At 39.3% G+C, this 26,855-nt stretch overlaps 1 protein-coding gene and 1 long non-coding RNA gene across 5 annotated transcripts; one reads left to right on the forward strand and one right to left on the reverse strand.

Moving 5' to 3' along the window:
* Positions 1-1,715: 1,715 nt before the first annotated feature.
* Positions 1,716-26,557, reverse strand: nr2f2 (nuclear receptor subfamily 2, group F, member 2). 4 transcript variants are annotated; one of them, XM_040025657.1, is made up of 4 exons: positions 26,541-26,557; positions 7,879-9,083; positions 6,311-6,856; positions 1,716-4,139 (listed from the first exon to the last, which is right to left on the reverse strand). In XM_040025657.1, the coding sequence occupies exons 2-4, from the start codon at positions 8,327-8,329 to the stop codon at positions 3,865-3,867; spliced, it is 1,272 nt and encodes a 423-aa protein (XP_039881591.1). In that variant the 5' UTR covers positions 8,330-9,083; positions 26,541-26,557; the 3' UTR covers positions 1,716-3,864. The 4 variants fall into 4 exon arrangements, with proteins under 4 accessions (XP_039881591.1, XP_039881593.1, XP_039881589.1 ...); XM_040025659.1 differs by lacking the exons at positions 7,879-9,083; positions 26,541-26,557 and adding an exon at positions 11,382-11,836 and having other exon boundaries at positions 6,311-6,838; XM_040025655.1 differs by lacking the exon at positions 26,541-26,557 and having other exon boundaries at positions 7,879-9,170.
* On the forward strand, positions 10,702-16,635 carry LOC120729775. Its single transcript, XR_005694995.1, has 2 exons — positions 10,702-10,879; positions 10,967-16,635. It is a non-coding gene; the product is annotated as an uncharacterized LOC120729775 (long non-coding RNA).
* Positions 26,558-26,855: the final 298 nt, after the last annotated feature.

Raw genomic sequence — 26,855 nt, forward strand, 5'->3', positions numbered from 1 at the left:
GAAATCCAACCGGTCAAGACCCACTCGAAAGCTTTACTTTGACATACGTGGGTGAATTCTGCATCCCTCAAAGTGTTCACCCCCTGCTAACACTGTGAATGGTAAAAGTTTTTTTTTTGAGTGGCCGGGGTTGCTCTACTTTAAACACTCTGTCCAATTAACTGATGATCGCGTGTAGCGAGATGTCCACCTTTAATTATCAATATGGGCTTAGTTTGGCCCCAGTGTAGGCTATACCTCAGGGACAGCTTGGTTGGACAAACAGGGGAAGCACCACTGTATGGATAAATAGCGCTTTCAGAAAGAAGCCAGTGATAAAAGACCATCAGCGCCACATTATAATCATCATTTTCTTCATTATCAACAGCAACACAACCACACAGGCGCACTCACAGATACACACCAGCAGCAGCGGCAGGGAAAAAATGTGGTGAAGTTGGCTTTCATACCGATCCTGATAAAGCTTCTGCACAACAAGGCTAATTCTACTTCAGACTTAACTTCCAACTAAGCCAATACTAATAATAATTATAGGGCAAACAGTTTTAGCGTCAGAGTAGAGTGCGTGTAAATAGCTGGCACTGTAAACCTTTACATCCACTTCTCGAGTTTCTCACACACATAACAGCAACGATAACGATGATGTGCATTATGCCGCCTATAGTTCAGGAAGTTCTGGTAGTGTTGATGAAGCCCGGTGAATCGGTTGGAAGTAAAAATAAAAAGCAGAGCATAACAACCTAAACGACTGCCAGCGATAGAGAGCAATTCTATATTCATGAAATCATTCAAAGCGGTTTCCCTTTCAATACGATTTATCTTATTTTGATACTATGCATAATGTACAGGCTCCTATATAAATTCCGCCCATTAATATTTATGCGAGCGTACAAAGGTGAAACTTTATTCCGCAGATAAAGCGGTGGGAAGGCAGGGTTTGGTATTTCCTGCACTATGGTCGCAGTCCCGTGTGAGGGCGGGCTACTGTTATGAAATGTTATTATCTGTTGAGGCACTGCGCCTTATTACAAGTGGTATTCCATTTCTGGGCTTTAACAGACAGCAACCTTGAATCCATCATTTCCCAAACAGTTTGGTAATTTAGAGATCGGGATTTAGGAAGTATAACCTTATAGGGAAATTAAAAATAAAAATAAAAAAAAGGGGGGGGGGGGCGGTTAAGGTACTGAGCGGGCCTGTTGCCGGATTGATTAATTATTTTGTAATTCATTAATCACTTTCAAAGGGCAAAAGGGCAACATCCTGCTACAGCAAATTGACTCCAGTCACCCCCCCCCCCCTTCCCCCTCCACCACCACCACTTTCAACCGACCACACACACCCCCCGCGCACACGCGCGCGCACGCACACCCATACAAGGACAAGTTCACACATAAAGTTTGGGAAGTTAAAAAAAGAAACCATGAAAAACTGGTGTTTTCAAATTCATAAATTATAATTTAATACCAAGAACAAATTTACAGCAGAATGCTTGTTTACAATAAGCTAACACAAACAAACAAGAATTGTGTTCAACTATAAACTTTCACACACACTCACATATATCACTTGCAATTAATAATAATAATAATAATAATGATAAAAAAAGTATCTATACGTTATCAATACCCTGCAGTCATATATTTTTATATATTTATATAAAAACGTGGGTCAGTTTAAACTGTTCATAATTACAATCATGTATCATTCTCTGGTCCATATGTGGCTCCGAACAGCCAAAGATCAGTGTTCAATCAGTGATCCCTTTTAATTCAACCACAACATGGTGTTTTTTTGTGTTTTTTTTTTTGTATGTGTGTGTTGAAGAAAAGCCTCAAAACAAGGACAAAATTGCTAGCTTCCAAACGCACACACGCGCGCACGCACGCACACACACGTTCTCGCACACGCGCATGCACACCACGGCACCTGTCAGAGACCAAAAGGAGCCATAACACTAAAGTTAAAATATCAGCTCCTTTTTTTTTTTTTTTTTTTTTTTTTTTTAGATTTTTTCTAAATTTTTTTGTCCCCAAACCTGCTCACCCTGTTTAAGTCTGTAGCCTAATAATGAACGTCGTTTCTTTTCTTTTTCTGTTGCTTTAAATACAAGGGCTAGTGTACTGAATGCACAGATTATATCTATACAGTCCAAAAAAAAAGAGTGAAAGAAAGAGAGAAAAAACATTTACATTTATATATCAAAGGTAAAATAGGTTAGCGACCTGTGGCCATGCATTCACAGTCTAAATATACATGAAAAAGAAAACATTTGTAGTAATATGTATATACATTAAAAACATAACCTTCAGTGCTACTAGCTAAGTCTGCCACTCAATTTTGAAGACGTTGTATTACCGAGAAGAAAAAAAAATGGCAACCACAGATTTTTCTTAATCACATATACTTTGTATGAAGGAAAAAACTTGTTGAAATGAATTGACCTATATTTACAAGAATACTGCCTCTAATCAGTTTTTTCAAGTGAAATACATGACTGGAGTTTCATATCTAATTGTGTCCCCCCCCCCAAAAAAAAAAAAAAAAAAAAAATGTTGTAGGCCTACTTTAACAACGTTTTGATAAGAAATCACACCATGCTTGTCAGGCACTTAATGCTTGAAGTGAATAAAGGGTGACATTTCAGGGACGCTGTAATAATACTGCTATTAAACACTACTCTGGCTAGGCTTCAAACTTTTATGACCCTTGACCTCTCCAACTTTTTTTTTCTTCAAGCAAGCCAACTATGCTTTCAGTACAGTTTTCAGCTTCTGCAAAAGCTCTTAAATGCGCATGTACTGCATTTAGAGCAACCTATTGTACATACCTTTTATAACAGCAGGTCTAGGCAACTTCTAAAAATGTCCTTTTTAAGAAAAAATATTATTATTATTGTATCCAATTGGGGAACTGAAGCCAAATATTTAGAGCTGGATGAAACTGGAAAGATTATTCGCCAAATAATTAAAATCGTGTAAAGCCCTCATGTCTGTCAGCGTCAAACTAATTAATTTAAAAATTTAAGAGAGCTTATGCAGCTTTAGTTAAAAGCAGGAGTGGAAAACAAAAGTGGATCCTGTAACTTCATAGTAATAAAGAGCGAAGTGTTTCCGCTGGGTCATAAAGTTTAACATGAACTCCAAAAAAGAAAAAGAAGAAGAAAAAAACTCCCTTTTGTCCAGATTGGTCATCCTAACAACATAAGTGCGTTTGCAGCATTAAGCCTAGATCATAAGCCTATTCTCCTATTGCTGTGGTTTTAATTCTTTTTAGAACTTTTTTTTCTTTTTTTTCATTATTTCACCTTTTTCAAAATAAACCATTGTCTTAGAAAATAACACCACCTGTACTACAGAAATCACATAGGCCGGTTTGTAACCAGAAAGGAGGAACAAAGAAAGTACAAAACACAGCTATACATGGACACAGGACAAGTCATCTGAGAAAAGAAAATTCACGTTTCGTATTTTCCCTTTCTCCAGTTTCTCTTTTAACCCAAATTTTCATTTTTAAATGCACTTAATACTTAAAATTTCCTCACACGGATCAACAGAATCCCCTTTCCCTTTTTTTCTCATTTTCTTCTTTCATTAAAAAAAAGGATCGAAGCAGGTTGTTCTGCATGAACACTGGGAGCATGTATCTGCCATTTTGAAAGTTCAATGGATGTCTCAATTTTTTTTTTTTTTTTTTGAGTAGGGGGGGAATTCACAGTCATTTACGTCAATGTCTTTCTTCATGAAAGCCAGCCCCGTGTAACAGCCGGGTTTTTTTTTTTATTCCTTCCACAAAAGCAGCTATAATCATTGTAGTCTCGCAGCCCCCCAACCCTACCTTTTGTTTGTTCGTCGCCTTCTTGGTTTACTGAATTGGCATGTAAGGCCAGTTAAAACTGCTCCCCGAAAGCAACATATCCCTGATGAGAGTTTCAATGGGGGTTTTACCTACCAATCGGACGAAAAATAATTGTTCTATGACCGAGGAAGAGACTGTGCGGAGGGAAGGCAAGCGGAGTAACAACTTCCCAAACCGTGTTGGCTGGTTGGGATACTGGCTCCGGACATATTCCTCCAGGGCGCACTGGGACTTCTCCTGCAAACTTTCCACATGGGCCACATCTGAGAGGCCACAAGCATCTGAGAGGGGGGGAAAAACAAATAAACATTAATAAAGTGTAACCTAAAGTGTTTCTCTCACTAGGAGCTTTTTCCCACTGTGGTGATACACTACAGCGAAAATTGATAGCCTGTCACATAAAAAAAAAAAAAAATCAATTATTTGCAGAATAAAAATCTCAAGATTACATGTGAAAGTGTAGCTGAATGGTCTCAAGGCTTGATTTAATAAATATCGATTTTTAAAAAATAATAACAAATTATTATATGACAATAATACAATAACCATAGCATTACGCTAAACAAATAATGTAAGGCACCATTAACCAAAATACGCTTCCACATGCATGCCAGTTTATTTTGTTTAAACTATTTACTTTGATTTTTATTTTCTTATCTGCGTGTGTGTTTAATTTATGAAAAAGGGGGAGGGGGGGGGGGACTTGTCATCTTACAGGGGCGGATAAAAATGAGAGCCTTGCTTCCCTCGTCATATTAATTCTGTGTTTCTCCTTTCGTCGCTATTATTATCTGTATTTTCCCCGATAAAGCCATTTAAAAGTGAACTAAATAATTAAGCATATTCATAGTTAAAGACTGTGTTTCAGATGGGCCTGTGTCTTTCACAGTCAGAGGCAGTGCGAGGTAGAGAGGGGTGGGGGTGAGGGAGGAGAGAGGGAAAGACAGGGAGACCTACTGACCTTTAGTGAGCAGAGATTTAGCTCGAGAGAAAAAAAAAAAGGGCCCATAGCCTACGGAGCTGCCGTCATACTATACCATCGGAGACGCAGAATCACTATCTATGCTGCTGCATGTGGGCGGCAGCTGATAATGTGCCAAAAACGCTTGTACGCACATTGGGTAAGTTTGTAAAGTTGATGCATGACAACAACCAAACCGCCAAAGTAGCAAAGGCGTGTCACTCAGGCTACAACACACAGCTCACGTTCAAGCCTCCGGGACTCAGGTATGGAGGAGACAAATTAAGCCATCGTGGATGTATAAAGCCTTGACAGTAAAATGACATGAACTATGATTTTATTTCAGAAAGGGCTAACTAACCAGCCACCATGAGCTCACTTGAAGATTGCCACAGCTAAATGAAATAAAAAGAGTGATGGCTTGCAGGTATGGTATCATTTCAAAGACAGGCATTCAGTCGTCGGTGAAACCTTGTAAATCTCTTCCCTACATGTTTTTTTTTTTTTTTTTTTAATTTTTTCTTCTTCTCCTTTAACGGTGTAGCTAATGTAACAAAATAGCCGGGAAGTTTGGGTTATGTTTAGGTCATGACCCAGTTCTCGAGCGAGTCCAGAGACGCCCTGAATCTTAGGCGGAGAGAATATTTCTGCAAATAAAAATTAAAGCCGCCCCTCTTGTCACTGCGCAATATCACACAATGCTGTTAGACTCTCTCATTTTTGCAAATATAGGGGTGTCCATGTTTTTTTTTTTATGTATTTATTTATTTATGTATTTTTTTTATGGTAGCACATGTATGCCACCTAAATGACAAGGAAGCGTTGAAACCTGGGCAGTGCTTTTACTGTGTGCAAATGGGACATTAGGCTTGTCTTTTTTTTCTATTCCCATCCCCCTCGTAGCCTGACATCATTTATATCTGTCATTTCCTACAAACAAGACGTGGGGTATACACACAATGATAAATGGCCGAAAAGCCCAAGTGTAGAAATTCATCTGCAGGCTATTTGAGTCTCCAAAAGAGTTCTAATATCTCGATTTTATGATGCCTGAAGCAATTATTGCGGAGTTATCAGTTTTATTTAACTCGAGCTTAATTTGCGGTGGGTTTTGTGTGTGTGTGTGTGTGTGTGTGTGTGTGTGTGTGTGTGTGTGTGTCTGGGCATACTTTGCTCTGCTTTGTTGTTCATTTAAACCAAGATAGATCTGGTGTGGTCATTCCACCATTTTCATTTTATCCTTGCGCATGTGACTGATAAATCAGTTGATCAATCGAGTGATTTTATAATTGAGTAGCCTAGGGTCTGTCTGAAAGCCCTTGGCCATGAAGGCAGCATAAGTGAACGTTTAAGTACAGCGTTCATCTAATACAAGCAACAGCCTCTGGCCAGTGCTGATATATTTAGGTCAGCGTTGATTTAGCTGATGTCAGTGTGCAGGTTAGTGACATTCACACACACTGAACTTGAGTGAGCAGTCTATTGTCTTACCTGTGGTGAAGAGCACAATTGCCTTTAAGCAGCTATATTCAGCAGAGTCAACGTGCAAAGCTTTGAGCTTTTCCACTTGTTCTTGGAAGATCCTAATGTGGTCCATAAAGGCCACCACTCTGTCCGCAGACATGGGGGAGGCGTGAAGGCCAGCCGCCGCTAGGAGAGGAGCCACATGCAGGGGCATGGAGCACTGCGCGGCGTTGAGCACAAATAACTCACTCCACGTCAACCTCAGCAGAGCCACCTGGTCTGTGATCTGAAGGTCTGGAAAGAAGGGAATATTCCTGGCCCACTCCACGGCACTGAAGAGCATCCTGGCTGCTAGTTCACAAATGTTCTCGATACCCATTATGTTGTTGGGTTGCATGCACTGACTGCCATACCGGGACGTCGGGTAGGGCTCCGCTCTCAACAGAAGAGAGATATATCCGGATAAGTAGGAATGGCAGTGGAGTGGGTCTCCATTTGTCAAGGCGAACTGACCGTGGTGTGGCTGTGTGGGTGGCACCCGTCCCCTTTGCACGGCTGCAGTAAAAAGAGAAACTACAGATATTGAAGCCTGAATTCTACAAATGATCACAGACATTCTGAGCATTAAGGGTGGCTGTTAAACAGTACAGTATTTTAAAGTGCAGAAAACTGAAATCTGAACGCCAAGCTGTAAATGTTTACTAGCCTGTGCAGGATCAAAACACACACACACACGCGCACACACACACGCACGCACACACACACACACACACACATTATTGCCCGAGTTTAAAAAGAGAAAAGACACAGTGCCTTGATAATAAAGAGGCTGTAGTGTGAGAAACCGTACACTGAATATACATATATATAAAATTTTAAAAAACAAACAAACAGGGATGCGCTTCAAACACAATTAAGACAAGCCTCGCACATGTCTAGCTTTAAATTGTTGTTATTCAGCAACAGCAACATGAGCTGGCTGTGAAGGAACACAAAGAGGGCAAGGGAGACCTTGCATGTTTAACCCTTAACCTACTTAGCAATTCATCTCGTTTTACCCCATACACGAAGGCCTATTTTAGACTAAAATTCAGATAATTTAGACGGAGCGCGGTCGTTCTTTTTTTTAAACGCACAGTGTCACGCTAATGTCCAGCTTAAGACACAGAGAACAAGGCAAGCGGCAAGATGTGGAGATGTAGCCAGAACACGCTATCTCTTAATTCGCCACTCGCCATAATAGCGCAGAGGGCTATTGTATCATAAATTCAACACAGATGTATCTCTACGGCAGTCACGGTATCACATTATATTCGGCAGCTTCAGTTTGGCCACGGGTGGGCTCGTATTTGTCAAATGCAGAGCTATAACGCACTGGCGCTAGACACTGTAATGCATGGCTAAAAGGAACATCCGGAGAGCCCCGTCTCGACCACAGGCAGAGAGCGGCTCCATTGCGTGCTCCAGCCGCACAGCCTTTGAGGGAATAGTCGGGAAAGGAAACATGCTGTGGGGGCGACATGATATGGTTCGATGTCTAAAACCTACAAACGCACAAACACACACATGGATAAGAGAACAAAAAATCCCAATACCTTCCCGTCTCATGCCGACTTTAAGGCATTTTTTGAGGCGGCAGTACTGACACTGATTGCGGTGGTGTTGGTCGATTGGACAATTCCTGTTGGCACGGCATGTGTAAGTGAGGTTCCGTCGTACGCTCCGTTTGAAGAAGCTCTTGCACCCCTCGCAAGTAAACTGGCCATAGTGTTTGCCACTAGATTTATCCCCACAGACCACGCATTCAATGTGCTGTGGCTGTTTCTCCGACTGCTGCGACGTCTGGTTCGTCGGCGTGGACTGTGTGTTGTTCGGGGGTCCTTGGACCGGAGTCTGAGGGGTCGGAGGGGCGACCTGAGAGGCTGTCAAATTCAACTGGCCTGCTTGAGGTGTGGGAAGAGATAGTCCTCCTTGGGTTTGCGAGGAAAGGGTGCCTTGGGTGTCAGCCACATCGTCCTGGGAGCCTCTCCACACTACCATTGCCATATCTATCAGTCAACGTAAAGAAACTTTTTGTCTGCCGTTTTGGTGTCGCGGTGAATAATGTCTCAAGGAAACGCGGTAAACTGTGATTAACAGTCGGACACACAAAATGCCAGATCTAGCCTACGCTGAATCCAGTCTGAATCTCCCGAAAACTGTCGATTTATTGCTGTTGGAGACGTTGCCGGAGCACGTTTTCAAAACTGATGCGATGGCGAGCTGAGTCGCTGCCTTGCGCTTAAAGGCCAAGTCCAGGGGCGCTTACAGTCAGCCATCCAGTACACCCATCAATGGGAAAAGGTGGGTTAAATATTCAAAAATAACCAACCGAGGTAGCATGGGCTAGTCAGTGGATGATGGAGCAGGTTGATAAGACCGTGCTCGCAGCAGCATAAAACAATTAGTGAGCACACTGTAGCAGCTACTATCAAGTTCCAGCACAAGTCTTGGAGAAAATCACCAACTGGGTAAAAAAACAGAAAAGAAAAAAACTGCGTCTTCTTCCTTTTCTCCTTGTGAGGTAGCGCCAGCAAGCGCACAGCTGAAGCCAATGTTTTGAGAGCTTGGAATATGAAGACAACTCTTCCCCAAAAAAGCGAAAGCACTAAAACAAAAAACATAAAAAAACAAGGATCACAACCTACAAACCTCCTCCGTGCACTGAAAAATAATAGGAAAAAGGAGAAGAGAATCAAAGTGATCAAATATGTTAAAAAGGCGGAGGTTAGGAAGTGATTTGCGATTGGTAGGAGCCGGGCTGGCAGAATGCTTTCTCTCTGATCAGCTCACTGAGCTCTCTATATAGTGAACTTTGACACGACTGCTGCAACTTAGCACACGTTACCATGGAGATCTGCTGCCATATAAGGAAGGAGAGTGTGTTTGACTGGTCAGAGCTCAGGGACCTCCCCCTGAACCCCATTGGCTAGTCGGCACTTGTGCTACTTGGTACCTTGCCAGAGCCAGCATGGAGGTCGAGAGGGCCGCTTGGTCCTAAAAAGAGACGCTTTTCGGAGAGAGTATTCACTGATAGTCACTCAAATCACCCAGACTATAAGGTATACTCACATGCAGCCTGGTAAAGCTTTAGCAATTTCAAGTGGGGAAAAAAGGAAAATATCAATAATTCAATGCAGTGCATCATGTCGCGCTACAGTATATCCGGTAACCCTATAACAAGCTGAAATATAAAAGAAGATAGGATTTTTTTTTCTCTTTTCTTTTTTTTCTTATCCCTGAGACACAGATGCACCTTCTTGGCATGATCTGTGTTCATTACAGTCTTGATCCTTTAGGTATGTGGATATAAAGACAGACTCCACTGCTGAATGAATGAAAAAACAACACACAAAAGAAACAAAAAAAAAAGGCTGTGTGATGGGCTACGTTAATTTAAGACTGGTGATGCTGTTACCTAGACCAAATAACATGTTTATTATTATTGATAATAAATGCACATAAACAATCAAAACAAGTGTAGGCTTCGATTTGTCTTTCCATGCACACTGTAAAACCAGACACTGAATAAGGTCGCTCCCCATTTAAAGAAGAAGAGAAGAAAACGCCACCTGGATTTCTTTATTTCTCATTTTAAACAAACCTCTATATTTCTACCAGGCTAATAGTACATATTAGTGCTTTCCAATCGTACCAGGTGCTACACATCACAATCCACATGTCTCGTGAAATCGTCGCTATCGCCTGGTGAAATCATCCCACAGCTCGCCGTTGCCTAACAAAAAAATCCCGCAAGCCACAAATATTAATCATCTGCATGGTCAGGAGGTCCAAAAGCATGATTTCTCCAAAGACAGTTTTGTCTGTATATGTGGTCAGAGCTTGAGACGACTACAGCTTTAAATGCGGAGCACAATTAAAATGTCACTCGAGGTCAAAGGCCATGCCCTTCACTTTAAGGCTAGGGTGAAAGCAGAGTCCCCGTATTGACACACCACACAAAAACGATACCTTAATACTTGTCGGATTTTTGCTCACTAAAATAAATAAAATAAAAACATCTTATTTTAATGACGATAAGAAACAAAGTAAACGATGCTGTGTTTGTAACAAGGGGGAGAATGGCTGTGCCCACATGGTTAATAATAATAGTAATAATAATATATTATATTGATATTTGTGTGTATTTGAACGGGGCTGATTTACTTTCACCGTGGCCTGAGGCTATCAAACTTGAACTGCAGGTAAAACTTTACAGAGCCCTCCAGATGAACCTACAGCCCGGTCACTGTGTTAGCCTGTAGAGAGAGCAGCAGCAGAAGCAGCAGCATGCATGCATTGTCCCAGGATCTATTACAGTATATGGGTGCCCCCTAGCGTATGAATTTTTTTTGCTTCAAATAAGATTCAATTTAGAGGAGCCGTCGGACACGGAAACCGATTCAGTCTGCTCTCTCGCATCGACCAAACTAACGAGCACCATTTTAAACTGATGACTGTTTGTTTAAATTCTGTTTTACATGACTTGGACGGCAAACCTTTGAGAGTTGCCAAAGTTGGATTTACTTTTTGCCACTTCAGGCAGTCCCAGCGGTGGTATATAGACCAATTGTGTCTTTATTCTAGAACAAATTAGCCGATTATATTTTGTCTGCATTACTATTTTGTCGGTTTTGTTTACAGATCCCGTGAACATGGAAAGTCTGTAAATAAAATACCCCGCAAGGTACTGGTTTATCGAGGACCCAGTTTTGCTTCAAATGGTAAGTATGCGATTTGTATGCTTTATTATGATAAATCAGCAATGTTGCAATGCTTTATCCTTCTGCTCACAATTAAATCTCATATTAAATAGGCTCATCTCTTGAAATAAAAGACGTGTGCTGCAGACGGAGCATAACGTAGACTACATAAATACGATGCTTCTACAATGCGCATTGACTACGGACGACTCCGTCAGTCATCTCTGCCTATTATCGCAGCGTTAATTTATATGACGAATCGCATCAAGCCCAACTAGTTTGCAAACACCCATTCATAAAGTTACCCGATAGTGATAGTGAGGCAGGAGGCTGTATTCTTATAGTAACAAACCTACCAAATGCATATGTTGCTGATTCGTCCGTAGCGGGATGCATCTTCTCTCTTATTCACAATATATTTAGTCTTCTCTTTTTCGACACAGTGCTCAGACTGAAGCTGGCAAAGCTTCCTCTCCAACAGACGGGATCAGACACAAAAAGCACGCTGTTTATTGGAAAATTGCAATGTCTGATCATGCAAAAACTTTGGAGAGCCAAAACAAACAACTGATTCACGTCATGTGTTGTTAGGCGAGAGACAGGAAATATAAGTTGACGTGTCGTCCGAGCAGAATATCATTTGATTGCCTCTGGAAATGATAAGTAAGCTTTACAGCAGGCAGAGAGAGAGAGAGAGATCCTGTGCGCCTTTTTCTCTCCTACAGTAATATGGCCAAAACGCGCTCGTACGCCGCTGCTTTGTGTGGGCTATTGAGGCGAGAGGGAGGGGGTGAAGTCAGAACAGACACCTGTCTTTAAGTATGGCGAGCAATCTTTATGAGATTTTGCATATTAGGAAATATATGGAGAAAGCAAGCCAAGACGCAATATCAGCCAAGCTATTATTAAACACGTAAAAATTAATTTAGCATAAATAATTTAATAAATGCTCTAACTTTATCCTACAAAATGCTAATACATGAGTTATTATTATTATTATTATTATTATTATTATTATTATTATTAAGAAATATGTTTGCGTCAGTAATGACATAAGAGGGTAATTAACCTTTTAGCAGATACTCCTTTAGCATGTATGCATCAGGCAGATAGTAGGAAGGCCTATATATAAATTATGACTGCCCAATGAACCACGCGTAAATATGCACAGAAATTTGCGCACTATTTTCTTAACGCATAAACGTTCCCACAGCAGCACAACTGCTTAACTATTAGACCCCCCACTTCAAAACTCTTGTCCTGCAGTTTTTCTTAATTCGCGGATTTAAAAGTTTCCTGTGTGATTTGTACTGGTTCTCCTTTTCAAGCAGAGGATAAAAGCAGTATATGCTCAGCAAGCCTGCATGCACATAACAATTGCGCTGCCCAACGGGATCAGTATCGATTAAGAGGAGACAGAGGATGTCGCCTGCACTAAATATTTACTGATCACAGACAAATAGCTAGATCTTTAACGATTTCCCATGCTCTGACAGCGAGAAAGGACTAAATCACTTTATTATTGTTAGTAAAACAAAGCACAGTCTCTGGAACACGGGACTGGAGATGTGCTGATTGGAATGATTGCAGTTAAATTAATCGATAGCGAGATAGACAATTCTTGAGATTTACGGGCGTGCGAAGGAAAAGCTTTCCCTCCAATATCAGGTTAAACTGGGAAGTGCGCTCCGACGTGATTATATTCTGCAAAACGTTATAGACATATACTAAAAACCGAATGTAGTTAAAAAAATAATTTAATTCCTACAAATATGCTTTTAAAACGCACCAAGATCTAAAAAAGAAAATTGAACTGCTGACGGCCAAAGAGCTCTCTCACACTTGTGCTAAATGTCAAAAATGAAAAAAAAAAAAAGTTGACTTTAATCTTCCTCCACCAAGTCCTTCATGCAGATAGAGGGATACTGACCCGGAGGTCTCCAAGTTCCCGGCCTGATTAACCCTTCCAGACCCGAGCAGGAGCAAAGGTTAACCAGGCTAATCAACTTCAAGAGTCTGATTGAATTAGATGACAGTGTGGAATCAAGACAGAAACTAAACTGTGCCACTTAAAAAACACCCCGAAGAGAGATATTGGTCATATTTTTGCCCACTGACGCAATTTAAATCAAAATATCATAAATGAAGAAAGAATTTCAGATAACTTATAAGCTGATTATTTTCTAGTTAAAAAGGCAGCACGTCAAAAAAAAAAAGATTACAAGCATAACACACACATTACTATAAAAACAAAACAAAGAGCCAAAAAAACAAAACAAACAACAACAAAAAAAACTTAACACCTCCGAATTGTTTCTCCTTCATTTGATTATGGTGGATGTGTCCCATATTTCATGGGACTTTCATCTGTTGCATTGAATATCAATCAGTACCTTTTACCTCCGTTAAAGGTTGACTCTTTGGAATGGTAGGTCTTTGTGATATTATGGGTAGGGAAAAAAAGAAACAAACCAAATATTCAAATTTTTTTATTTTTTTTTACCAACATTATTACAGGACCAAAGAACAAAAAGGCAGCATAAGAAAAGTAGCATGATGTAGGGATATTTTAAAGTTTACATTTTTATGATAAATAAACAAACTTAACTTAATTACATCATTAATATAGAATTTGTTTTATTTTATTTTATTTTATTTTTTGGCTTTTATCCTGACCAGACGTACACTGTAGTTTATTTTGATATGCATATTTTAATGGTTATATTGCTCTAAACAGGGATTTTGTAAGGTTTAAAGACTACTGTGCTTGATTTTCTGATGTAAATGTAATTTTAATTTAGTCACAAAAAACAGCATTCCACTACCTCCAGTAACAGCGCTTTATTATAAATGTGGTATGTGTGCAAGCAAGTTGACGGCATACGCGTGCAGGCAGTATAAAAGCATTTAGCTATGTGGAGTGTGAGGAAAAAGGTGTGTTTTAAAGTGTGTTCGTATAAGCAGACATGCATGTTTCAATTGAAAACCTTACATAGAGTTCATTCAGCAGCGTGGATCACTTTCTCTCTGTCTGCTTGCCCCAAGGGCCACTATCTAAAAAGGCAATAGATCCCAGATAGCTCACTGTGTTCAATTTGCCAATGACAGATTATAGTGCCAGTTTAAACAGATAGGGATCAATTTGTCTCAATGAATTCTTTAGGCTGACTGCCAGCATGCTCTTAATGTATTTGTAAATGCTTTTGGTTTGAATCATTGCTGTTAGGTTTAAAGTGATCAAAACTGTAGAGAGAGAAAGATGAGTGTTGTAAGCGATGTGTTGTTTTGGCTGCTAAAGACTGCATAGATGGAGCATGCATGATGATTACTTCAGGCAGCAGCATTGTAGCAGCAATGACCAGAGGGTCAATGGTTTAACTCCAAGGACTCGCTGGGAAAGTCTGGGTAGGGGAATTGTGTGATAAGTGCTCTCTAACCCCCAGAAACTGCTGCTGAAGTGCCCATCGGCCAAGCAGATTAAATCCCATCTGTCCCAGTGGAGCTGTACGGTGACCATCAGTACAACAGTGCAGTTGTACCAGGCACTTGTGATATGTGTCTCTTTGAGCCCCTCACTTTTCTTTTTGAAAGAGAAGAGTGGGCAGTCCGCTTGCTTCACACTTTTTTTTTCATGCACTCAGAGAGAAAAAGTTTGGGAGAAGAAAGAAGAGAGAAAGCCGTAGCAGCATTCAGTCTCGAGCCAGACGTGGCTCACATGTGGCCCCAAAGGCAGCAGACAGTGTATTGAATTACTGTAACTCAAGGTGTAATGTGGTAGCAGTGGGGGATATGTAAAAACTACACAAACGGATGTAGTGGAGGCTTACTTCAGCTTCAGCTTACCGTTACAGCTATTCAGTGTTAAAGTGTGTTGTTTTTGTTCTTGAAGGTCATTTACAGTCATTTATAGCTATAACAGCAGCTTACGTTCTCAAGTGATAATCAGCCAGTATTTGATTAACCACTTATTTCAAACTGCTTCTGTTTTAAAAGCCTTGTATCTCCAGTTTAGTGATTTTCGTATATGTTCCTTCCTTACTGAATAACTTTAATGTTTGTAGAATGAGGTCTCGCATTTGTGAGATCTCGGAAATCCAGTTTTTATGTGATGGTCTACCACGTAAAGTTATGAGATAACCAGTTAAGCATTAATGTTTTATATGTTAGTCAAGAAGTTAATTAAATAGTATTGTGTATAATATCAATTTGCAACATTTACCACTAATAAAGTTTTAAGATATGAGCTGTGTTTTGACTGCTTTTCTCTTTATAGCACCTACTGTATCATACATGTTAAGAATGAGGTTTTCCAGTTTTACTGTGATTGTTTGCCTTAAATCTATGAGCTATCAGTGTCTTGCTCTAGTAATTTTGCTAACGATGCTCACTGAAATTAAGATAATAAAGTCCTATCCTTTTTATATTTGAATGATATTCCTGTGGCGTTATTGTAAAAAACAATTACAATATCCTATACGCATCTCTGGTAATTTAATGATTAGGAGTAAGGTCCAAATTAAGGAACGTTTTGATTATCCAACTACAGCTTCTGCAGTTTTACCCTAAGTTTCAAAACTGAGAAGCATTTGTCAGTTTTGAGATTTATGTGACTTACAGGGTTTCAACACAGTCGCACATAAGCTGTAGCTGTGCAATATAACTTGGACCACTTTTGAACCCAAGAAATGCAGACTGAGAAATCAATCCAGAGTAAATGTTCTGTCATCAAAATGCACGTCATTGTAAAAGCACTGCAGTCATTGATACTGTAACTATGACCAAAACCAGCAGTCCATGAATATCGACAATTTTAACCACATCTCCACAGACATTATTCAGCATTTGTTATCAAAACATGTTCTATAATAGCAAATATTGCAATGCAATTTTTTTAAAGTCACATTTAATCCACATTTGTTCAGTGGTCTATAAGGGAGGGAATAAACGCAAGATGGAACGTGAGTGGGATCTGGAAAGACCTCCACATCCGTAATGACTCGACATAAGAAGACGAAAATTTCATGACTTCGAGAGTGAAAGCCATTTGAAACCAAAAATCACGCATTGTTTGTCTCAGTTACTTTATCTTCACACGAGGACATACAGGAGTTACTTTTAGCTTTATTTTAGAACGTGAGCCGCAACACTTACTGAGTTGAATATTAAACTTGTTTTTCTCACAATAAATTGAGAGGGGAGTTGTAAAAATGTTGTGATAATGTGCAGAGGTTGAAAAAAAGAATGTCTTATTGTGATCTGAAATATATGTTGAACAGTGTGTATTTGATATACAAAGTTTATAGATCATTGTGTAGCAACTATATTTCGCTACCACACTTCTTATTCGCTAATGTATGAGGTTTGGGATTAGCATTTTGTTATTAATGCAAACTCTTGAACATACTACTAGAAGTCACAAAACACTAAATGAATTCAGTATGTAGTACTTCAAGCTGTGCAGTAGCGGGATGATTGCCCAAAGGTAAAAGTGCATCTTCTAAATGTGAACTGTGAAAATAAACGAGCAAACAACTGTAATGTTAAACAAACTGACTGAAAATAACTATAGAAATAAAAAACTCTAAATGCCTGAAGACATCACAAATTCTATTCATGTGTTTTTGTTTTGTTTGTAATTGTCCATGAGTAATCTGTCCTTTTGTATGTAAAAGTATAAGAACACGGAGAGGAGGTGGAACTATTGTTGCTTTCTGGCATGTTTTAGTGTGACAAAATTAAACACCTGATGCTGACAGCATTGTCTTTGACATCCCTCAGTTATATATTTTTTTAAACAAGTAAGATAATTTAATTCATTGTATTTTTTTTAATACCAAGATGGCTTTTGGTTATATCATGGTAACTAGGCTACCCTAATTATCAGACCCTCAAATTAAGCGGCACCACAGACAATGGCGTTGCTTCAGCAACATCCCCCCTAAATTATAATGATTTATGAGAGAATCATTTAGATAACTGCCACTGTGAAACCTTGATTATTTTGTATCCTTAGGCTAAGACAGTCCTGTGTTTCATTATTTTGATTGTATTCAAACAGCATACGTGCATTTTTATACTTTATATATCCACAGATAGTTTATTTAACAATTTTACATTTTGTAATTTGACAAATTATAATCCCGAAAAACAACAACTAACCACTACAGATTCATAGTATTAAGACTTTGGTGTATTTTATAGTCTGAAATGTGACTTATGTTTAATTCAGCAATATTCAACAGGTACAGGAAATAATTATAGAAATAAAACACAGCTCTGAAACCAAGATGCTGGTGAACCAACACAAAACACTTGTGACTTAATCAGCTTTGGTGAATCACAGTCAGAGATACATCTGTTTGCGGATCAATCGACAGGCGTAACAGAGCTGTAAACAACAATGGTGGCTGCAGAGCGAGTCTGTGCAGCCATAACGTCTGGCACACAGGAACTGGAAAGCAAGAAAGCAAACAGAGAACAAAAATGAACTTATTAGCTAAGTGTAAATACCAAAAAGACGAGAGCTATTGCGTGATCACCACTGTCTTTATACCAAAAACAAATGTTATAAACTGGTGTAATTTCCATGACAACAGCTGGCACAGGAGTGTGTGTCCTCAGGCAAAACAGTAGAAAAAAAAAAAAACGAAAAGCGGTGGCCACACATGTCTTGTCGTGTATGTGTGGGGAAGCCTCATCTGGCTTGCAAAGGAGAAGTATCAGCAGGAAAAAAAAACAACAACACAAATATGTCTTGAAGCCAACAACAAAAACCTTCAGCTGGTGCCCATTAAATTACTAATTGAGTAAAGAAAGGCTCAGGGCAGTCCTGTACTGGTACTGAGGTGGTAACTTAAGTTCATAGTTAGCAGTAGGAAATCATCACAATATTGAGCCGAACCCTTCTTTCTTTTGAATTTACAATTCTGTCATCTCACAGCTTTAAAAATTCATCTCTGAATCCTACGCATTTCTCATGTCACTACAATGTTCCAGCTTCTGTGATTTCAAGAGGAATCTCCAAATTTTACTTGGCTTTACCTCATTAGTAAAGCAGATGAAAAGGCCAGGCAACCAAATATAGTTTATCCATATTGTGTAGTTAATGGCAGTCAGCTTGGTACTGTACAGCGGTGCTTTAGCACTGTGCCTAGCAGCAACAATCCTCCTGGCTGTTTGGCCTTGGATAATATAACAACTTACTTTTGAAATAGATTCTTCAATTGAACAAGCTTTTAGTAGCTTTCAATTAACACAATAACTTCTATTCATTCACTTTTTTTGAACAGGTGTGCACTATGAACTATGCTTTTGTATGCTTATTTTTTTAATTCACTGTTTAAAAGATAAAGCCCTAACAAACAGCGGTACATCTCATAGCTACGTGCTCTTTGGCACACGCCGCCTCACATATTTACTTGTTTAGTCTCTACAATACAATCAGGTATATTCTGATGCTTCAGTAATTTCCCGTCTCCCATTCACTCTTTTTTTAGCCATAGTGCCATTAACTATAATGGTGTTGGTAATAATCTTTTACACAGAGGATTTCTAGCTTCTCAGACAGACTGCTCTACAGTGTTAACTAATACTAACTCTTGGCTCCGTTTTTGATCCAGATTTCCCCGCATGAATGAAACAGTAGTAAAGCTTAGCTTGTTAAAAAGAGTGTGACTGATCTCTTCCAGGAAACATACAGTAGGGGGACAAATCTGTACAGTCAGGTTGAATAACTGGCATGGCAATGAGTCCACAATGCAAGGATTAGATCCTTTAAAACGAAAACTCTGAAGCAAAATGACATCATTGTGTATATTGGCTGGAATTTGTTTCTCGTATGAGAGAAAGCTACTTTTGGGGGGTTTGAATAGAAACAACTATAGGCAATTTACACATCAGTAAATTTTGCTTTTCTATTTAAAAAAAAACTATTTGGGGAAAAATAAATATGCATTTTCACTGTACATACTGTAAGTCTTTTTCTATATATCCCTCATATGTTATTTACACTCTCTGTGCAGATTCTCAGCCAGGATTAAAACTATGGTGTGATATTTGTCACCTTTATCACATGATACACACAATATAAACACCTCGCCTTACTTCTGAACTTGCTCTGCCCGTATTAAACTGCAGTGATAAAACAGTGGTCTACAAGAAAAATGCCAGTTTATTTAAATACCATATTGTTTGCAGCGCAAGGTGAAAATAATACCATAAACTATAAGGCTGCCCATAATAATATGGGTTCACACAGCCAGGCTGCGAGGGGGGGAAAAAAAGAGAAAAAAAAGTAAGGCTTGTTTCATCAAGCTAATTGCCTGTTTGTGAGCAAGAGCAAACTTTTCTACCACCACTCTATTATGGAAGCTCTTTCTTAATCATAAATAGAGCCCTTGTATCCCAGGGGGACTTGCTATTCTAATTTACAATTGAACTAAAGACCAAAGCTATCAATCTTTCACAGACACTTTATTTCTGCCCCCCTTTCTCTCTTGTAATTGTGGTGACATAACCATAAACAACAGAGAAAATGCTGCTGTGACTGATCTGTGGAAACGACAGCATTAACACACGAGTTGCACATAAGCACAGCCACTCACCACATGCATGGTTTTGAGCGCACACACCAAGGTGCAGTCAGCAGTTAGTGCATGCAGTGGATAGCGACGCACACTTTCAGAACCTCCCACTGGCTCGTGGAGATCAAACTGGCCTGGATGGGAAAATTTGGATATTTTAAACAAAGTCTTGATACCACTTTATAACAAGGAAATCTTGATACATTTTTTATTGTAATTAAAGAAATTATTTAATTTGCAACTGCTTATAAAGTTATATTATTGCTAATTTATCATTGCAAGGCTGTGAAAAATCATGTTTTCCAGTATTTACACAATTTATAAAACAATATTATTATTGGTGAGGTCCCTGAGAAGCTGTAAAAGTCTAAAGATGCTAATTATACTATATCATTATAGCCACATTCTTACATTTCTTACAACTGTTAAAGCTGTTTATAAACTCACTGTGTCCAGCAAACATTCTTTTCCCCAGCCTGACAACCCAAACACTGCTCTCATTGTCTTACAGCAGACATTATTAAATGAATTATTAAACAACATTGAGAAAACAATTAGCCACAATTTCTAAACATGTTATATAAGGTTCCTTATCAGAAAGGGACGCCGAGGTGTAACATATCATGTTAAATACATGATTTAAATGTAGTGTGGGCAAGTGTGGGCTGTGGTGAAGGCAACAAAGGAAACTCGATATTATAGCTTTACATCTACAACAAAAGCACAAGAAGTTCTCATGCTGTCATCGTGCTAGTGTAGCGTCTCGGACACATTCCTGCTGACAGTGGCAATGCAGTGTCACCACCGCCGCACCGTGTCCCGTGATGCCTTTAATGATGAGTCTTTTCATTAATGAGTTAATACAAAAACTCTCAATGTCATCAGTAAAGATAAGAGGGAAGAAAGCGCTGCATTGTACACATAATGACAGGCTCCCTGCCTGCCCCTGAGATGTCACGGGTCAGCCATGTTAAGAATGTGTGTGCCCAATCATCCACTGATCTTTATCTGGTGGGCCTGCAGCTAACCATGACATGGGCCCAATCAGGGGTGCTGATGAATGGACAAAGAGACCCTTGAATTGTTGAAGCTGCCACATGACTGCTTCTCTACTAAATCACGATGACATTAGCAATCAATATAGCAATTACTGAACAAGATATTAAACATGTTCTTTAAAGCAATGATCTATACAAACTATACTGTACACTTTAAGAAGTTTTAAAGTTTTGTGTAAATTACAACGTTTTTGGCATACGCTTTGGTAATCTGCACGTTTATATACTGGCACCCGGGTTCAAAATGACAGATTTAAAGGCAGAAACAAAGGAAAACACCACAAATAACTGATCCAACTTTGGGATTACACTGTTCATCTTAACACAGTTCTCGGCTAACGACATACAAATTGACAAATTAGTACCTTAGATGGCTTTGGATGTCATAATGAGGTGGAATATAAAAGGCTGAAGAGATAAATTCCAGACATCACTGACATCATAAAACCTGACAAATTGTAATAACAGACTGTGTAATCCACACCACTGCCATTCTCATCTCTTCAAGCTCTCCCTGACACCGTCATAGTCTCAGATTCAAGTCTGCAGCCAGGTTTAGACAAAAAACCTATCCGGTCCAGTGACATTTGTCTCGTACTACATTATCTGAAATCAAACGCTCTATTCCACTCCCACCGTTCCATATAGAACAATCAGTCCGGCCCTAATGTGGGAATGTCTGTAATCCTCACAAAAGGACGCTGACATTTATACCCAGCAGAAATGAATTAGACAGGGCCTGGATTCCTCCAGTGGCTTTGTGCATGCTACACTAGACTGGGTGGATAGATAATGACACTTTATTACAGGGTCATTATGGCAGGTAGCTCTCATTGATGAAAAGGCAGATCTAGTCAACACAGGCAGCTGTGAGACAGGTGACCCGGCATGTTAACAAATATGGCAAATGGGCATTATAGGAATAATGAATTCAAAAGAAGCTCTGGGGACAGATAAACATAATAGCAGGAGTCATCTAAGGATTGCCAGGAAAGATACACATCTTATGACTGGTTTAAAGAAGTATTCTTAACTATTATGGCCTTGCTTTCCCACAGGTTTGGAAGGTGAGAAGGGGATCAACGAACCTTCATAACTCAAGTTTAGGGAAATTATTTACATATATGCTCTGTTTACTACTAGTAAATCCAATACTCTGAGTTCTGAGGAAATCTGTCAAATTCACTGCAAGTCCATTAGATTTTTGCAATTTATTAAAACAGTAAATTAAAGCAGACAAATTACTATTTTAGACCCCTTATAATTGTCAGCAGAAAAAAAGTAACTCAACTTCAGTTCAGTGTGAGTGCACCTATTTCACTCAAGGATGTGTGATGAGAAAATCACTGATCGCAGTGCAGTCACGACCATCACTCCAGCCCTTGTTGAGTAATTGTCAAAAAATCATTAAAGGTTGTTACTTCACAGAAAGTTATTGTTACAGTTACTGTCATTAGAGACAGTGTAAGAAATAAAATAATAAAAATGCATATTTCCTTATTTTATTGGAAGAAAGACTGGCTGCTCTGCCCCATTTCCAGTCGTTTAACAAAACGAGACTCATTACTTTCTAGTTTTAGATCCATAATTATTGCATAGACATCAGCGTGATGTTAATCTCCTTGTTTAACTTGCAGAAATGGATGTAAGAAGTGTTTTCTTGATCTATTAAATGTCTTGTTAAAAAATAATAAAGTGCTAGATTTGACTTTGGTTCTAGATACTTAATGCTATTTAGATACACTCCATTAAGAGCTCTGTTTTTATTAAGCGAGAATAGGGTGTTATTGCTTTCTTTTTGCTTTTTTGTTTGGTTTGGTTTTAGTTAATACCAATACTGAATATTTTCCTCTTCAATTGCTTTTCCTGAGTTTTCTCCTGTTTTTTTTTCTTCATCTGAATCAAGGGTTTTAGGGCAGAGGGTGTCTTAGCTAACTTGAAAGCACTTTTTTCACTACATAAACAGAACTGACTTGACTGAACTTGATTTTAGTGCACATATTAATCCTGTGCACTAAATCAACAAAACCCCATAACAGCCTTTAAACCGAATTTATTGATCATGGTCACTGCTGAAAATGACATCAGGCCAAGAAAGAAGTCATCAATATGAACTCGAGTAATGATAACACCATGCCAAACTCGAGTCTAGTGCTGCTCTGAAGGGTTTGGGATCACTTCATCTTTCAGTCTGTACAATCCAGCTAACTCCTGATAATTTACGAGGCGGGTGTCTGGACCAAATTGGCAGTTATACTCCGATAAGACTGTTTCCCACTGCAAATAGTTGGCTTTTGAAATTTATGTTTAACCACTGGATAACAGTGGAGGAGGTTTTCACATTTTTATCAAAAATATGAAACTGGTCACAACAGGCATGCTGCAAAGCTTAAGAAAACAAACAAACCAATAAAAAACTTGTGTCAAAGTAGTTTTTTCACAGTTCAAACTCCAGCCTGAAGTAAAAAGTAAAGCTGGCCACATCTGCATTGGCTCTACTCTTGCCAGTCACGGGGTCGGGTTGCTGCTGGTTTATGGATTCTGCTTACTGAACTTGGATGTTCATCCTGTTCTTTTGTCACTGTGCCAAACGTTTACCCAATGAGATCAGTCTAGGTGGCTGCAAATCCTATAACATGAGATTAGCTCTTTTGACTCCACAGACAAGATAATGGCATTAGCTAATGTATGAACAATAGAATACCACTGTGTGCATTCTGGTATCTCCCAGAGACACACACAAGCACTTTTGTTCTGGATTCAACCATTTGCTTTGAAATCTTTGTCCCCACCTGATCAAGTAAAAGCACTCACGAGCTTTCCATCTACACAACCTTTTTTTTCAACAAAATAAATAAACAAATAATCTCCGACTGGTCGTCTTCTGCACCGTGTCCATGGCTGAGGAACCTACGCTCTAGTGTGAATCTCTTAAATGTGCTCATCATCACATCAAGTGATTCTCATCACGTACAGCATGTGCTATTACTAAGTCATAGTTGATGTGCAAGTGTTTCAGCACTGTAACCTGTAACTAAAGGTCAACCTGACAATGGCAAGCCTATTCAAATGCTGGAAGCTCTTTCACCAAGTAAAACTCAATGTTTTCTCTCATAAGCCTAAATAACTTCAAGATGTTGCTCTCATGTGACATGCTGAACGCTTTGAAAGAAGTAAGTGGCAAGTGGTCAAACGCAAGATTTGACGTGACAGCTTCCCACCATGGACAGACTATATGAGCCAGTGGTGGCATATATTATACCGCGTGCACCTCTCACATGGTAAAAAGTGTCGACAGAAATAGGCATGTAAACAGACTTTATTGTTAATTTCACACACATTTTTCAAGGGGCTGCGCTTGAAGTCAAAATGCATTTGATTCAGAATGACATCTTTTGGGCTTATGGCTACAAAGAGCTCAAGAAGCAACTAATTATTTTTCTCCCAGTGAAAACAAACAAAAATGCAAGCCGTTACACATTATAACCCTACTGATATGAGACAGACTACTGCTTTAACACAATATTATTAAACAGAAATGAGGAAAAACAGACAAGGGGAAGAGCTCAAAGCACAACCGCGAGTGAAAGTCCCTCAGCCAGTGAACTTTGTGACCTGTGAGCTTTCCATGTGACCCCCACCAACAAGAAATGCCTTAGGTAATTCAGATCAAGTTAAGGTGTGTCACTTTCAAACAGGCTCTGTTGAACTGACCTGCTGGAGAAGTGCAGTGCTCCCCCTGGCCAGATGTTCGGGGCTTTTTTTCTCTCCTTTTTTTCTTTTTTTAAATTTATATATTAAAGAAGGAGAAGCTGATAGTTGCAGGTGCAAGGCTGATACGAGGGCCAGCTTTGGAGGCCTTCATAAAGGGGATATCCATTGCCTGTGTTTAATCAGAGCCAGTGGGACAGGATGGGATTCATTGCTCTCTGATGGAGAGCACTGTTATGAAGATGGACAGTCACTTTGCTCTCTAAGTGAAACCATCGTTTAGCCTCAATTCCCAGAGAAAAGGGCCATTTGTTATCCACAGGGGAGTGCAGCAGGGGTGGTTATGCTAGGTGGAGGCTGCATGCATTTTCCACACAATTACCGTGCATAGCCATACATTTATGGTCAGAGAAAACTGACTCTGCTAAAGCCAAACTGATGTACAATATAGAGTTTGAATATCCTTCACTCTATTGCCAACAGAGGAGGAGTAAAACTGGCGCACACACACACAGACAAAAACAGACACACCTGGTAGGATCTATAAGCGTGCCTGCGCATATGCGCTCCCTGAAAAGCAGTTTTATGTCACGTTACTGTAATTTTACATCAAGTTATCCTGCACAATGTCGGGAACAACATCTCTGCAAAACTTCAGAATAAGAATATGTTTTGTTTTTGTATTTTTAGTCCAGAGTCTTTTTAAATCTGATGCTTTTGACAACAGGTTTAAGGAACAATTATGCTTATGACATTTAAATAATCATTATGGTGTGATTAAATTTGGGGAATTACAATTTTTGCTTAGGATTAGGGAATAATGCAGTGAATAATGGGGTAAAAAGGTGAACATTATCTGCAGGTGTTTGAGTTCATGTCTCATACTCAAAGTTTTCATCACCTGCATGAAAGCCAGACATGGTATACGCACAAGTACCCCACAAAAACAAGCACTGATTCTATCTCGTCGGGTGTGAAATCATCCGGTACAATAGATAGATAGATGCAGAATTAATTTCAGACCATTTTCTAAACCCACAAAGCAGGTTTGATGGCTTCAAACAGTTGGCTCTGTTTACTCGCTGCCCAGTGTTTTACTGCTGACCTCTGTAGGTCTGTTAAGATTCATTTCAGGACAGGTTTGTCAAACGACTTCTTCAGCAACAGAAGAAGAATGAGACTTGTCAAAAGGATTGGCATGATGAAAGAGACAAGTCTATGTGTTTCCAGTCCAAGAAGATGACTGTTGCGTCATGTATCATTCGAAGACAGAAGCTCCGCTCACCTTGTTCATGCATTTGGACTCTGATGTTTAATATGCTAAGTGGGCGAGTGTCTGAAAGGTTAATATATAGGAATAAAGGCCTTTGATGAGTTATTGCTAATGATAATGGCTAATCAAATTAATGAGAATTAATTTGCTAAATTAAATATTGTGTCACCGGCTCGCACGCCGTACACACATACTAAACACACAAGCACTGTCAAAATGTCCTCTTGTCTGACATGTTCCTAATTTTCTAAGTCTGGCACCATGCCACAGTATCCTTTCCTTAGCTGTTAGTGATTTTAAATCTCTCTGCTGTATCCACTTTCAGGAATTTTCCAGATCCATTGTTTTGTTTCTAAATAACCAGAGTTGACAGGCTCGCCTTAGACCAGTGCTTTATAGTATCAGTGTATCTGTGCCTTTTCAGCCACATGTTGTATTTCACACTTGCATTGCCCTGTCTCAGCTATCATGCCTTTGTTGTGTTTAATAGTATCTCCAGCCTTGGACCACTGATACCAGCCAAGCGGTCAGAGTGTTAGCACTCCTCAATATCTATTACAATTAGTTTTTGATTAAGGAACCCTGTGCGGCTGTTTGAAGCCTTTAATGTTGTGTCAACTGGATGATGATGGAGAGAGCAGTATGGACGCCTCCCAGTAACAAAGCGGCCAGTAAAAGGCTCAGAGTGAACCATTTTATCTTCTTAATGGAAACCAGATGACCTTTCTTTTTTCCCCCCTCCCTTTTTAGTGTTGAAGTTTTTCTTGAGGTGATATTGACTCAGAGTATTCTTTCACTTATGTAATCTATGCCAGGGGTTTTGGCAGCTTCATTTCATCTTACCTATTTTGGCTTTTGCCACTGATTTTGACACTGTGTAAACCTTGAAACAAAGCACACGTATCAGCTCCGATCTACAACAAATCACATACCGTAAGGATTGTGTGCTAATCAAAATAATGTTTTAGCTTATTTGAGAATTTGAGAAAAGTCCCAGCTCCATATCATCTGAATATTATGAGATATGAATTGCTGAAGAGGCACTTTTCAGTGGTTTTAATATGGCCATTAAAAGGATTTGAAAAACTCCAAAAAGTCACCGGCCTTCACAACTTAAGCATCTTTTGAAAAGACTGTGTGGTTTAAGAACTGAGGAACACTTGATCACAACTTTCTTACTCATTTAAACAAGTTCCCAACTCCCAT

Source organism: Simochromis diagramma, unplaced genomic scaffold (assembly GCF_900408965.1).
Source record: "Simochromis diagramma unplaced genomic scaffold, fSimDia1.1 OVJJ01000293.1, whole genome shotgun sequence".
Classification (NCBI taxonomy): domain Eukaryota; kingdom Metazoa; phylum Chordata; class Actinopteri; order Cichliformes; family Cichlidae; genus Simochromis; species Simochromis diagramma.

What these genes read in the sequence shown, in the direction of transcription:
- nr2f2 (XM_040025657.1), bottom strand. Translation starts at nt 8,329, where the DNA reads ATGGCAATGGTAGTGTGGAGAGGCTCCCAGGACGATGTGGCTGACACC. An exon ending in AGTCGGCATGAGACGGGAAG is followed by an intron (nt 6,857 to 7,878) that starts GTATTGGGATTT and finishes CAATATCTGTAG; the next exon opens with TTTCTCTTTTTACTGCAGCC. An exon ending in AATTGTGCTCTTCACCACAG is followed by an intron (nt 4,140 to 6,310) that starts GTAAGACAATAG and finishes CCCCCCTCTCAG; the next exon opens with ATGCTTGTGGCCTCTCAGAT.